Source organism: Apus apus, chromosome 4, assembly GCF_020740795.1.
Source record: "Apus apus isolate bApuApu2 chromosome 4, bApuApu2.pri.cur, whole genome shotgun sequence".
In the NCBI taxonomy this organism is placed as follows: Eukaryota; Metazoa; Chordata; class Aves; order Apodiformes; family Apodidae; genus Apus; species Apus apus.
In genome coordinates this window covers 90,768,851-90,784,028 of record NC_067285.1, presented here as the reverse complement: position 1 = coordinate 90,784,028, position 15,178 = coordinate 90,768,851, and the positions used below count along the sequence as shown (strand labels likewise).

Below are 15,178 nucleotides of genomic sequence, written 5' to 3'. Positions count from 1 at the left end.
AAAAACACATTTATCAATCCTACTTAAGTGCCCAAGTATACTTAAGCTTCATTGCGCCGTTTATAATGGCAAATTATGTATCTAGAAGGGATGATTTTTCCTATGCATTCTAGTATTCTGGTATTTTGTTCCCTGGCTTTGCAACTATGCTCCTGATAACAGCAGAATGCTCATGAACTGAGTACAATTAAATCATTAAGATGAATAGGAATAGATAATCCTTCATTAGAAATATCGGAAATTATACTTCAATACCTAATAACTTACATGTATTTTTCTTGTTTGTAATAGTACCCGGATTTTTCCATTTGTCTTAAAATCTGATGTGATTTAATATTCTAATTTGTTTTAAAAGAACAACACTTTAATAAGCTAAAACTCACGTTTTAGTTTATATTTTTAGATGCAGAACTATGATGAAGCTCCAAGAAAAGCCTCCTGTGGGAAACTGTTCTTTTCCGGTAGCCCCCCAGTATCAGCTTGTGACACCGCCAAAGGATGATCTGTAATATTTTGATGATCTGTAATGGAATTGTGATATCACAATTGGTTCTGGAAGGACTGACAACCTCCTGAGACATCCAAAGGTGATTCATCAAATTCCAGCATTTGTAAACCAGAGTGCTTCCCTCTTAAACATAGCACATCACCCAACAGGAAGGAAAGCTTTTATGCTTTGAAGGCATATTGGACCAGAACTCTCCCTGGAATTTGCACTTTTATCTATTGGAGAGATGCAACACAGCAATCAGGTTACCTGATATTATTAGTGAATAGCCTATTAATATACTTCCCTAACAGAAATGGCCAGGCAAGATACTCATAAATTCACATTCCTCCGATGACAAAGCACTGCATTGTGGTTTTTGCCATGTGGTTAAAATTATGACTAACGCTTGGTTACATAGTCTATATAATGCACTTTGGATTGCAGTGTAGTAAGTGGAGTCATAAAAATGAAGTGGTGGGGAAACTAAATAAGAAATTTCATATACATCCTAGATGGACAGTTGCTCAATACGTTCAGACTTCTCAGGACCACTTCCATGTGGATGTACTGCTTACCTAGGCTTAGAGAGTCTCATCAAATACAGATCTCTTGGTTTAGAGTGATCTAATGTGTTAACTTTCCAAGTACAATTAATAATTCCTGCATTCGTGGCCTTCAAGAATTGCTGCAGAGCACTTAACTGCCTGTGTACATGAGACACAAACATCCTGTGAAACAGCATTTATAACAGGGAAAAAAGAAGCCTTTCTATATTATCGGCTCATACCAAAATAATTTCATCATCATCTTGCTGTTCCTGTGTTTGAACTATGACTGCAACTTTGTTTTGGTCAAAGTTCACCCGACTTTGCAACAAGGAATGACTGCCCGCAGGAGTCTCCATGGCAAGTAACCCTCTGCACCCGACCGTCCTCAGTACAGCACGGGTCTGCAGGCCCTGCCGCGGCACGGGCTGTGCCCCGCAGTGCTCTCGCAGAAGCTGATAATTTCTCCCCCTGCTTTCTTCTGTATACCAGCATTTTACTTAAGGGTTAGTCCATGTAGGGGGATAGTTAGAGTATGCAATGATCCCATCTCTTGAGAAACTTGTTTCTTGCTGCAGAGAAAAGCAGGAAAGAGGCGACAGAGGTGACTATGAAATAAGCAAGGCTACCATCTAGTGGTGCAACTGTACTTTGGTATTTCAGAGGAACCTACACCATCAAGTAACCTTTTTTTTCTTAATATATTGATTCTAAACCCAAGCTTAACATAGAAATATAATTAGGAACGTTCAATTATAGCAGAATGGTAATTTTCTGTGGAACTGTTTCTTCAACATATTCACGCAACTCACTGCGACATTAAGTCTCCATCTTAAAATACTATCTCAAGTAGTTTTCCAGAAAGAATGGAAAACACACACATTATGCACACAGGTAGGAGATACAAGAATTAAACTTGTTGCATATAGTTTTTCATTACGGGATTGAACATGCTTCAGTCCCCTGGATGTATTTCTTCCCAGGACCTGTGTGAAAGTATGCGTTACTCTTGTTATCTTGAATTCCTGTCTCATTCATGCTCTTCGGACAAGCACAGAGTGCAAGACTAATTCTGTCATGGAGGAACTCCCCTGTGTTATTTATAGATAAGCAAAGACCACAAGACATCAGTCTCAGATAAGATTACTCCAGTAGTTTAACTAAGCCAAGAACTAAATCAAAGGCTCTTCTTATGCTCATGGAGCCCTCTCCCGTTCACTACATTACCTATCTCAGGCATGTTACCACTACACTAACAAAGGCTGGATAGGTACAAGTTCAATCTGGAGCAATTTGCAGGCCAGGAGTTTGCTGATTTCTTAACATGTCAGGCAAGGCAGAATGATAATTTTGAAGTTTCCTTCTAGCTCTTCAGACATGCAAAACCTTGTGTCCAGGAGTAGTTGTAAAATAAGTTAGAAATTATTTCTTAGGCACCTGACTAGATATAATTTCCTGATCTCGCTTTTCCTTGCCAATACACAGCGGTGTATTGGGATTTTGTATGGATAAGGTGAAGGAAAGGTGGCCTGGCCTCTGGGCATATGAACTCCCTGACTACATGATGCTCTTACTCAGCCCACCCACTCATCCAGACAGGGGCAGCTCCATGTTTTTTCACTATTACAGGCAAGTTCTGAGACAGGCGAGCAGAGTGACTGTGTTAGCTTGGAAATAGTCCCAGTATTTGAAAGACGAGAAAATACCAACTGACCAATGCAGAAGAACAGTCTGTTTTGGACTTCCTTTTAGCTGGGTGATAGGACAAGGGAAAGCTGCTGTTTGTAAGAAAAAGCTGTTATTAATTCAGAGTTTCTAGATCCTATAGCAGCAGTATTTTTCTACACCTGAGAAATAGGAAAATTAAACAGATTTTTCAATACCACTTGCCTTTGGGTCTACAATTTTCCCCTATTTTGAGAAGGCACTTGTTCAAACAGTACAAAATAAAGCAGAGCTTAGATGTTTTATGCAAATACTTCTCTACCGCCCACAGCTGCTGTATTTTTGCCTTGGTGCTCTCATACCTTAGAGCGTTTCCTGGAAGTGCTTTGCTGCTAGGTCTGCTTCCCAACAGGCAGCTGAGGTGGTGCAGCAGTACAGCTCATGGTGAGGCAGTTAGGAAACTCATCTCAGGCCAGAATGGCTAGCCCACTCAAATGCTGTAATACGCATATATAAAAATACACATCCACTAATACACATTAATTCAGAGGTGTAGAAAGCTAAGGTAAAGATGGAAATGCTAGGTTTACTAAAAGCAGGCCAGTGCTTTGTCTCTGAAACAAGAGAGAAAAAAGTCCGGTGTCTAATGTCCTAAATACAGCTAGAAAAGCCCAGGCTGCAAATGCACTCAATGGGAATTTTGCCCTATGTGTATAAACATACACTGGAAAGAGCAGCATGTTTTGCATCTATATTTGCAGCTGCAGAATGTGATACAATCCCATTGTTTTTCTGATCCATAGTCTAGTTCCCCTCACCATCTAAATATTTTTCTCCACTGAGGCAGGGATTTGTTTCAGCACGCACAATCACAAGCTAAACACCTCCACGAAAACAATAAAGCTCACGGGCCAAGCGATAGTGTTCTTCATACTCATGTGTTTTGGATAAACACTTGAAAACAGTGCTTGTTAAACTGATCTTTAGAAAAACAGCTTCTCCATCAGTGACAAACACTGTCTAAACATTTCTCCAAAGGTGGGGGTTTGGAAATACTCTCCTGCTTGAATAGCATCAAAAAATTCCTGGAGCAGAGAGGGAGAAAAATCTCCCTTTCCAACAACTGCTGATGCTCTGAGACCAGCCTCTGAAGACATACAGGAAGGACTATAAAATTAGGCTCTGAGAGTGGCTCAGAGCAATGGCAAGTCTGGAAAGGATGATGTTTCCCAACTGAGAATGTTTCAGTGTGTCTTTAATGTTAATTGCTTGCAGTTGAGCCAAGACTATTCCAAGACCTTCCACACAACAGCAGAATCTGCATGGTTGGGCCTCTGCACTGCTGTTTCCCCCAGTAGTAGCACATACAACACAACTGCTTTGCATTAGCGATGCAGGGGGTGGTCACCATGTGCAAAACGCTTTGTGACATAATTAAAACTTAACTAAGGGTTATATTCTGCCAGATGTGCTTCTGGAAAGTGGTTGTTAATGTGGGGTTAAGTCTCTCATTCTTACACATTTTGGAATCAAAGCCTTGTCTTGTAAGTACAAGTGAATCACTACTTTTAATAGGCTTATGCCTATAGATGAAAAAGAGTGGCTTGCTAACATCACCAAAGAAAACATTTGAGGGAAAGACAACACATGCAGATTGTCCAGGTGCCAAAAGACTGTCTTCCTTATCCATTGAGACAAGCCTTGCAAGTTTTCATATCAAGTAAAAATAGATAGCATATAATTTCATTGGAAACTAAGACAAGACACCCTTCTCAACAATGATGTTCCTTCTGCTTTTCTTCATGGGAAGAGAAAGGAGTCACTCTCTGTTTATCCTACTTCTACCATGAAACAAAGCATACTAGTGCTGTGCCTCTGATAGACACCATCACCACATGGTGGACACCATTTTGCAGAGGAACAAGGTGAAAAATCTTAAGCATCCTGCCAGACAGATCTGAATTCATGGCCACACTCTTCAGAACTGAGACTCCAGCCAAGCCTTCAAAGATACATTTTAGCACTTTTACCACTTGCACTTACAGCCTTGAAGAAGATCCCTTGCATACTGTAAGGTTTGTTTTTTACCTGCTGGAGGACTTGGCTGTAATTCAGAGCAATTGCAGAGTCATTGCTGACAGTCAATACACACAAAGGCAGTCCTTGGCAAAGCAGCCCCTCTCATAAGCCTGATCCCTTTACCCCTCTCCAGCTGAGCTTCATCACAGGTGAGACCTAGAGTTCATATCTTTCATCATGTCTCAACCTCAGCAGTCCTTAGTCATTATATCTTCTAGGGAAAACACCCCCTCCTTGTAAAGAAGGGGATATGAGTACATAACTTTCCCAACCTTTACATTAAGTAAAGAAAGATTTGGGGCTTTTCCCCCATTCCCAACTCAGCTTTGAGCTGCTTTAAATTTATTTCACTTCCCCATCTTATTCCTTGACATTTGAGACATTTTAGCCCAGAGCTGCTGGCCCATGGACCCGGAGAGCTGCTGCCAGCTGCTGAGCAGTAACTGGACTTGCATTGCATCACAGCACTGGGCTGCAGTCACCAAGACTCCTCACAGTAGTGTTTAAATTAACCTGGCTGCAATTCAGAAACAAACACATGCCTCTCTTCTTGCTCAAAGCTTTCATGGACCCAGGCCCACTATAAAAGCAGCCATTTGCTCTTGCCCTCTTGATCCCTCTGATCTTCTAATTAAAGGCTGAGCCCTCACATGCAGAAATTAATGCTGTACTCCAGACAATTTACTAGAAGAGAAGGGAGATGGTACTGCCCTACACAGATCCCTGCTGCCTGCTGTCCCTGCAGTGGCATCAGATATGTTTTTCATGTTTTATGTTTGATGACACAGTGTACTGGTTCTGGCTGGGATGGAATTAATTTTCTCCATAGCAGCTGGCATGGGGCTGTGTTTTGGATGTGTCCGAAACAGTGTTGGTAACACACCGATATTTAGCTATTGCTCAGCAGTGCTTGCACAGCATCAAGGCCACCTGTTTCTCATGCTGTCCCTGCAACCAGTAGGCTGGTGGTGCACAAGAAGTTGGGAGGGACACCTGATGCCAATTGACCCAGGAGATATCCCATATTGTATAGCATGCTCAGCAATAAAAGCTGGGGAGGGGGCATTTCTAAGGGGCCATAGCTCAGGGACTGGCTGGGCATTGGTTCGTGGGGTGTGAATGATTGGGTTTTTTTGCACTACTTGTTTGGGGTTTTATTTTTTTTTTCCCTTTGCTTATTAAACTGTCTTTATCTCAACCCCCAGGTTTTCTCACTCTTAACCTTCCAATTCTCTCCCACATCCTGCTGGGGAGGAGTGACTAAGCAGCTGTGTAGAATGTAGCTGCCTACTTTGGTTGACCCACAATACACAAGACTTTCATGCTCTTAAATTTCTTCTTCTCACTGCTGATTATGAAGGCATCCTTAAACATCCTTATCATAGATGGACAGATACCACCTTAGTTATACTATGACTTATGTCAGAACTGGCCTTAGGCAAAAGTAGACGTATAATCATAGAATAGTTTTGGTTAGAAAAGACCTTTCAGATCATAGAATCCAACAGTTAACCTAACACTGCCAAGTCCACCTCTAAACCATATCACTAAGCAGCACATCTACACATCTTCGCAATACCTCCAGGGATGGTAACTCTACCACTTCCCTGGGCAGCCTGTTCCAATGCTTGACAACACTTTCAGTGAGAGTTTTTTTCCTAATATCCAATCTAAACTTCCCCTGGCACAACTTGAGGCCATTTTTTCTTGTCCTGTTGCTTGTTCCTTGGGCAAGGAGACCAACATCCACAATTGGTACTAGCAACTCTTCCAGGATGTTGCATTTCTATTTAAGTCAACCTCTGTTGAGCACACTACTATGGTATAACTGACCTGTTGTGACTTCCTTCTGGCAGGATTTATTTCCAACCCAGCAGAGGTACTTATAGTAATCTGAAACACCTTCAGTTCACTGTAGGGTAAATGCAAATGGGCACATGGGGACTTGGACTGCCTCAGGGTTTAGATTTTGGAAGAAGAATAGGAAAAGTATTTTCTAAATAATAGTTTATGATTTCTGACTCCATTTCAGGAGCTCTGCATTGTCAAAGGCCAGCTTTGGCTCCTACACCATCATGCTTGTCATATTTACTTTTGTTAGGAGATCTTCTGATGCCCAAAACAACCTGTGATTGTAGGTCTAGTTCTTCCTTAAGGTTAACATTCAACTAAAACACAGAGAGAAAGTAAATACTGCCACCTCCTACATTTAAGAGAAATAAATCTGTCAAAAGGTTATATATGTTGCAAAGAATTGACTGTCTGTAACCTAGGGATTGAACATTGCCATTGCTCCAAGGCAGGCTGAAGTTATAACCACCATTTGCTACTGAGCAATTAAGAAATAGGACTTCTCTTGCCTTTGTTAGCCTTCTTTTCTGTAGGCTACAAGATGTGTGCTTTGCCATCCTCTTAGAAGAGCTGCATGCAGTCTCCCCTATGTACGTGTCAGGGACCATTAGCATAAGTTTGTTCATTCAAGTTGCTTTGCTCTACTTGCATCTTACAGTGCATGAAGAGTTGATCACAAAAGTCAAAGATACTATGCACAGAATAAATATTTTGGGCCATTTTCCCCTTGCTTACAGGTATCAGTTACTGTTTTCAGCTAAAATGTAAGGGGAAAAAACAGAAATAAATGATACTGTAATTTACTGTGAATTTTCCCCCACTCCTCAAAAATCTTTGAACAGTGTGTACTGCTTTTCCCTGTACTGTAATAGACTGAATCACAGGATCACAGGATACTTCTGTTTGGAAGGGGGTTAAGGATGCCTCTAGACCAACCTTCTGCTCAAACCACAATCAGCTATGAGATCAGTCCAGGCTGCTCAAGGCTTTATCCTATCTGCAAACATCCCAGCTTTGCACCTAAACCACAAACCCCTCCTTGCTCTTCTGTCTTTTTTTTCACTAAGTCTTGTTACAAATAGAACCAATGTGACACTGTATCTTGAAGCTTTTATGACCATATTTCAAAGATTAAACTCCTTTCCTAGGACTTAGCTGTAAACTGAATAAGGTTGATACATAGGTCTCAATTCAAAAGCACATGTGCAACCACCTGATGTGAATGATTCCCAATTTACAGTGCAGCAGATCTAAGGATAATTTTAAAATGCTTGAAATTAGGCAGGTACTTAGAAATTTTGCTGCACTGGGGTCCAAATAATCTTGAAGCAGTGTGAAAAACCAAAGTAAGAATATTATCAAAACCAAACAGATAACAGACATTCAGCTGAATATTTTGTTCAGTATTTGCACTGTTTGAAAGATCACTGTGAAGCATCTCTCAGTTATCCACAAGGCTGCCATCTGGCTGTTTACCCGTGAATTCTGAAGGGCTGTTTGCACTCCACATGATTTCTAGTATTTCAAGTAGGTTGGTCTTGTTTACATGTTCAGAGATGTTCTAGTTCAAAGACACTGCGTGGAGAAACTGTCAGGTCCTGAATAAAAGATAAACAGCCCGATGTTGCATAACCAGCTTCATTGAACTGAATCGGGAATTGGTTCAGACTGCAAAGATGCAAACCAGCAGACAGGTGACTTAAGTGGTTTTAAAATCATACTGAAATCTTAAACCGAGTACCTAATGCTCATGCTGAGTATCAGAACCATGGTACAGCTTATGTGATACGCACACAGCGAGTTCCACTGCTGAGGGAGGGCTCAGGCACCTGAACGCAGACACACACTTGCAGGATAACCGAGGGCTGGGGCCGGGCAGCCGGCGCTGGAGGAGCCTGTTGCCGCGGTGATGCCTGTCGCCCGACCCTGCCGACAGCGCTGGCCCAGCCCGCGGGAGCCGAGGGGCAGTGCGGGGCAGGGCAGCCCTAGAGGCCGCTGCCGCCCCCCGGCCCTGCCGCTTCTGGCACTTTCGCCACAACGACGTAGGTGGGGCAGGGGTCCTCCCTGCCGCCGGCTGCGCCCCGCTCCCGCGGAGGAAGCGGGGCTTGGGGCGGGGCAGTGCCGCCCGTCGCCCCTCAGCCCCAGCCGGGCTCTCCCGCGCCCCGCGGCCCCCCGACCACGCTGACACCCCCGTCCCCCGGGCCTTTGGGCACCGCAGCGCCCCTCGCGCTTTGGTCGTGCCCTGCTCCTCCCTCTCCCCCCGCCGAGGCGCGGAGTGGGCGAGCCCGCCCCTATATAAGTGCTGGGTGGGCGGCTCCGCGCTGCAGTGTCGACGGCAGTGGGGGGCTGTGCGGCTGTTGTTGTTGTGGGGGTAATCGTCGTGTCTGGAGCGCAGCTTGCCTTCTTCCCGGCTCCCAGCCGCCCTGCAGCCATGGCCTGGCAGCCGATGGAGATCAACCCCGAGGTGAGCGAGGAACAGTGGGGCCGCGGGATGGGGAGGGGGCTGAGGCCGGGGGCCGTAAGGATGGGATGGGGCCGTAAGGATGGGATGGGGCCGTAAGGATGGGATGGGGCGGGCGGTGGGCGCCGTCTTTCTCCGTCACTTATCCGTCTCCCCCCGCGTTGTCTTCCAGATGCTGAACAAAGTGAGTCCCTGCGCTGGACCGCTGCTGGCGGCCGCATCTCCCTCCGTCTCTCGGCGTCCCGCCTCGCCGGGGCAGCGCTGGCCGGAGCGGAGCCGCGGCTCTGCGCGGGGCGCGGCCGCACCTGCGGAGCGATGCCGGGGCCGCGCCCTCCCCGGGGGCCCCCTCGGGCGGGTGGTGCCGGCGGTGCCCCAGCCTGTCCGGCAGGTGGCGCCGCGGCCCCGCGCGTTGTGCTGTGTCACCGGGGCGCGGGGGGAGGCGGGTCCCCCCGAGCGGTGCGGGTGGGTGGAGGTCGCGGCCGTGCCACCCGCTCGCTGTGCTCCGTGCAGGTGCTGACCCGGCTGGGGGTGGGTCCCGGCTGGCGCTTCGTGGACGTGCTGGGCTTCGAGGAGGAGGCGCTGAGCGCCGTGCCGACCCCCGCCTGCGCACTGCTCCTGCTGTTCCCCCTCACCGAGCAGGTAGGCGGTGGGTGGGGCCGCCTGCAGGGACAGCTGTTGTGGCCCTCCTGGACTGCTCTGCTTCACAGGCCCCCTGGGCTGCAGCCCTGGAGGCAACAGCTGGGTGGGCAGGGTTCAGGCATCGAGCTCTTGCTGTCTGAGGTTTCTGCTGTCAGCCCAGGTAGGCCAGCTAGGAGAAAAAAACAGGCTATTGTCAAAAGCAATGTCTGTGCCTGCTGTCTGACAGCTGGGAGCTGTCATCTGTTCAAGCATCAGATGGCTGGGAGTGGGTTTGACTTGCACTGGGGTTGTAGGTGGTGGTAGATGCTGGGTGCTTGACCCCAGCCTCCAAATAGCCCAAACTAAAATGAACTAAGCAACAAAACAAGGCCTCTTGTTTCAGTGCTCCTCTTACACTTTGCTTTGTGTATCAGACTGAGGAAAAAACATGGACATTCTTGAGTGTGAGGAATAGCAGTTCTGTTACGGTGCTGAATCATTGCGTCTGGAGAGGCCTAAACTACTTCTGTAGGATTAATACATTTAGTCCAGTCAATGGTAAGCAGGTAGATGGAAGAGATGGACTTTGAAATAAAATCTGTATAACAGGTTCTTAAATGAAATATTTTTGCTTTTTAGTAATGATAGATTTTACTCTTGTCCGTCCATTGTACTGATGGGGGGAGGGGGTTTCCATGAATGAAAGTAACCTAAATGTACACAGGCAAACAATTGCAGAGACATGCTGAGTAGTCCAATTAAATGGACCAAAACAATTGAGTGAGGTTTTAAAAGAGCCTGTCTGTGATATGATTTCCCATACCAAGCTATTTTCACTGTACAGAACAAATGGAGAGGCCTTTGGATATGACTGCGTCATGCAGGTGGTCCATTAAGACTTGGCCTGCATCCAGTATAGATATACAATGCTTTACTGGACTCATGGCACAAAGATGACTTTCTGGTAAATCTTTGTCTTGTCGTGGTATTGATTCCCCTGCACAACTCACTTTTCTAGTAGTTTGCACAATAAAAAGGTTTCACTGTGGTGAAATTCTTAAAACAGTTACATGTCTACAGCATGAGAACTTCAGGAAACAACAGACTGAGAAAATAAAGGACCAAGAAATCAGTTCCAAGGTGTATTTCCTGAAGCAGTCAGTCAGTAACTCCTGCGGAACAATTGGTCTGATACATGCAGTTGCCAATAATAAAGACAAACTGAAGCTTGGTGAGTATGAATGTTCTAAAGTCCTTGAATTTCCATTTTTTAATGACTCAGATTTAGAGGGTATGGGCTATAGGAGACACCTGGGGCTTCATGCAAGCCAAGTTAAGGCATGTATTGTTACAGTTGTTAAGTGGATCTTTCAGCTCTGGGAGAGGGGCATGTGGTCTACCTCCTGCTTGAATTGCAGAAGGGATTGTACTTTCACTCCTGTTTGGGAGCTGCAGAGGTGCCATCCTAGTGAGTGATGGAAGAGGAAAAGCACGCATAGTAGGACTAGCCAAAGTCTGTAATTAGGATGTATTTTCAGAAGTAGCTATTTGTGCTAATGGTGTTAACTGAAGAGATAACACTTTTTCATGCCACTTTTGTCTAAACAGAATTGCTCAGGGTAGCCTGTAAATCAGACTTTTTTTTTTTTTTTGTCCTGGGAAAGTACTATAGGATGATGAGGGCCTGTAAGTAGGCTTTTCCTGCAGAGGTAATAGTTTTAATGGTTCCCTTCTGTAGAAAAGGATATAAAACTAGCTTAGGCAACTGGTGGCTGGAAACTGCCTGGGAAATAGGATTGCAAGTTCTTGTCAAAAACAAGTTGTCATTTGAGTCCAGAGAATATTTTCTTCAAAGACCAGAGATTGCAAAATAAAACTTAACTTTCATTATCCCAAGAGAATTTGAACCCTTGGGTTTTACAGGTTTCCTTCTTACATAAAGGAAAACACATATGGAAGGCCAAATGAGTAGTTTTGCTTTACTCTTCTTGAAAGGTTTCTCCGAAATAACACACTCAATGAGTGAAATAAATACTGCAGCACATCTTTCATGTGAGACTAGAACTTAGCACATCTTAGTGCTGCACTACTAATTTATGTTCTGGAAAACCAAAGTAAACCTAGCATGTACAAGCACTGTGCTCATTTGAAGGCAGGGAGGCAACTTTTCATCTACCCATGTACTGTTAGTTGATACTTAGGTGTCCTTAGAACTAGCACCATTCTTGAATTTCTTCATAACAGGACTGAACACCTCTGCCAAATCTGCAAGGGGGGAAAGAGGGAAGCTAAATCCCACTTGAGACTGAGTTTTAAGAAAAACATCCAGAATATCATGAACCACTTAACTCTGGCTGTTTGTGTAGTTTCTGGATAAATAGCTAGTGGTAGTTAAGCTTATGCTGGAGATGGTTCCAGGCTGAATGCAATGACTTGTAGTTAATGCAACAACCATTGATTACTGTGGGCTGCATCTGGACTGTAACTGATACTCTACCTATTCTGAATAAGATCTTTGATCATCTTGTGCAGATGCGGGGTCTGCCCTGAAGAAGTTTCTTGATGAAACAGCTGATCTGTCTCCTGAAGAGAGAGCTAAGCATTTTGCAAATAACAAGGTATATGAACTGCCCAAAGTGCTGACAACTACAAGCACTTAAGGATGTAGTAACCTGTATCTGCTTTCTCTTAAGGCTATACAAGAAGTCCACAACTCAGTTGCACAAGAAGGACAGTGTCGGGTAAGATACCAGTGTATAAAATCATGGGAGAAGGGGTTAATGAAGGTGGTGGACCAGTAAAAATTTTTGATTGACAGGTAGCTGTTACAGCTCACGAGGAAAGAGAAATGAGTGACTCGTGGGTAGACACTCGTGCAAGGTTTCTTCATCTAACTTGGACTGCAAATTTGGTTTCACACTCGGTCTGGAAGTCTGTATATTAGGATTTCTGGTGCTTGACCTTGTAAAGGTCTTGCAGAGACCTCTTGAGCTGAATTTTGCTGTTGCTTTGTTGTTGACATCCTTTTTAGTCATAAGTAGTGTTCGCAGTACTAGGCTTTTTTCAGTGTAACAAATGGTTAAAATTGCTCAAACCAGGACACAAATTTATCTAATGGTCTCTCCTAAGGTTGAGGACAACAGTGTGAACTTCCACTTCATCCTGTTTGTCAATGTGGATGGGCATCTGTATGAATTGGGTAAGGTTCTGAGAACTCTGGAGTTGGACTGGGCTACTGTACAGCAGTGTTGGGGGCTCTGGCTAGGTACTTCATGATTTTTAGCTGTTCACTGAGGCTCTCAAAGCCAGTACATAATTGGTATCTTGAAGATATAAATTGGAGATGGGTTGCACCAAAGGCCTAGGCCCACTTGTAAAGCATGTCCTCTCCTGTAGAGCTGGAAATACTTTGTCCCTGTCTCACTCAAGATATGTGTTGATGACTTATTCTGAACTCCCAAGTATCTTCATGTGTGTATTTGTTTCTTGGGCCCCCTAGTCTTCATTCTGCTAATTCAGGAAGGAGTATTAAGTACAATGAATAATAGGACTGTCTTTTGCAGATGGGCGTATGCCATTTCCTGTAAACCATGGCACAAGCTCAGATGACTTGCTGTTGAAGGTAAGGCTTTTCTCTTGCTGCTTGTTTCTTAAAGGGTGAGAGGTGTGCATGCACTGCTGTACCCAGGTGCTGTACAAGTTGGTCCTTCTTACACCATGGCAGTGTGGTAGTATTGTGCCACAGAGCTAGGTATCTGAGAAGTGTATTTATTAACTGGTGCTACAAGAGCTTGTAACTTAATTGGTGGAACCCAGAGGGGAAGTGCAAAGTCTTGGTCTCTACAGCAAGTGTATTCTGATAGTCTAAGCAGCTGTTCTTTCTTTCAAGGATTCTGCTAAGATCTGCCGACAATTCACAGAACGCGAAAAAGGAGAAGTTCGTTTTTCTGCTGTGGCTTTCTGCAAGTCTGCCTGAGACTCTGAGGAGATGCAAGGAAAGCAGTCTAATAGCACACCAGTAAATGCAGTCTAAGCTCCAGTGCTTCAGTACTTGTTAAACACAGCTGTTCTGGTAACTTGTTTCCACTGTTTGCTATACACAGGAGCAACATCAGCTGAGCTTATGCTGAAGGATAAGCTCAAGTTTTAATGTGAACAGTTTGGACACATCAGATGTCTTCAGACTCTTTTTTCACATGTTAATTCAAAAATGCTTAACAGGGCTTGTTTAATCTGTATCATGTTAATTGAGCTATTGGTTGATATTTCCTTGTCCTTAATGAGAATAAAATGTTTTGCTGGAAGCCTGAATGGAGTAAAGTGATCACTGTTTCTCCAACAGGAGTTATATATGGCATCCTCTGTAAACCTTGTTTTCAAAACTCTCCTCTGAGCAAAAAATTCAGCCTCAGGTTAGCAGGATAATAGGTTTTTCTAGTGTTCTGAAGGCCTCCAAGGATAGAGATATGCACCACTGGCATGTTCCAGTGCTACTCTTCTGGTAAAGCTTTTCCTAGCGTCCAGTTTGAAATGCTGAAGCTGCAATTTACCACCCTCAATACATTTATTTTAGTTAGAGGGGTAAGGTGTGATAAGTGAATGCTCATGTCAGCTTGAAGCCATCTGATCTTAAGTGGAGGATATTTCTAGTTACGCTACAAGCAACAGAATGCTCACTGAATTGGCTGGTGGTGTGTTCCCTTACAGAAGATGGTATTGGAACCTTACCTGTGGTTAAAAGAAATCTGCTGCACGGAATCCTTGGCTAGCCAGTGTATGCTTATTTGTCATAGTGTTAGAATAGCCTTGAGAGAGGTTATGTGACCTGAAAAAGGAGAAACCCACACTACATGTGTTTTTAACAGCAGGATGAAATTTTGGGTTCAAGGGGAATATGTTAAATATATATTCCTTGACCTCAAGTCTGTGACCTGTGGAAACTCTTCTTACCTGAGACTAGCTGCTGTTTAGCTCCTTGCTGGTAGCCTCAGGTACGTGAGAAGGGATGAAATGCCCCTCAACTCAGACCTTTATTCTAATGTATTATGTTTCACCCTGTGCCTGCCTGACACACACATAGTTTGGTGCTGAGTAACTGTCAACAGTTTGACTTGGGATCAGCAATGAAACCAGTGGCAACAATGTTCTCAGTCCCTTCCCCCTCCCACCCACATAGGGAAAGGAGAGAGATCATGAAGGAGACTTTCTGTCTTGAAAACTGAACTGCACAGCTTTAATTAAATACTGATGATAAAATATGTACAAATCTATACGGTTACATTCAGGAATGTGCAAAGCCCCTGTCAACTTCCCCCAGTCTCCAGCAACTCTCATGGTACCTCCTAAGCTGTGAGCAGTTCTGAAAAGTCCTGGAGCTGATGGAGAGAGGCCCAGAGCAGACAGGAGCTGAGGGGAGAGTGATGAGGGTCAGGGATGCATGGGCCTAGGGATCAATGGTGATGGATAGAT

At 44.5% G+C, this 15,178-nt stretch overlaps 1 protein-coding gene across 1 annotated transcript; it reads left to right on the top strand.

The window, feature by feature from the left end:
* Window positions 1–8,940: 8,940 nt before the first annotated feature.
* On the top strand, window positions 8,941–14,017 carry UCHL1 (ubiquitin C-terminal hydrolase L1). The gene is made up of 9 exons (XM_051618399.1): window positions 8,941–9,094; window positions 9,264–9,275; window positions 9,602–9,730; window positions 10,790–10,940; window positions 12,242–12,327; window positions 12,403–12,450; window positions 12,839–12,908; window positions 13,273–13,331; window positions 13,599–14,017. Exons 1-9 carry the CDS (start codon window positions 9,062–9,064, stop codon window positions 13,683–13,685), a joined length of 675 nt encoding a protein of 224 aa, XP_051474359.1. The 5' UTR covers window positions 8,941–9,061; the 3' UTR covers window positions 13,686–14,017.
* The last annotated feature ends 1,161 nt before the right edge of the window (window positions 14,018–15,178 follow it).

What these genes read in the sequence shown, in the direction of transcription:
- UCHL1 (XM_051618399.1), top strand. Translation starts at nt 9,062, where the DNA reads ATGGCCTGGCAGCCGATGGAGATCAACCCCGAG. An exon ending in TGTTCCCCCTCACCGAGCAG is followed by an intron (nt 9,731 to 10,789) that starts GTAGGCGGTGGG and finishes ACATGTCTACAG; the next exon opens with CATGAGAACTTCAGGAAACA. An exon ending in TGGGCATCTGTATGAATTGG is followed by an intron (nt 12,909 to 13,272) that starts GTAAGGTTCTGA and finishes TGTCTTTTGCAG; the next exon opens with ATGGGCGTATGCCATTTCCT.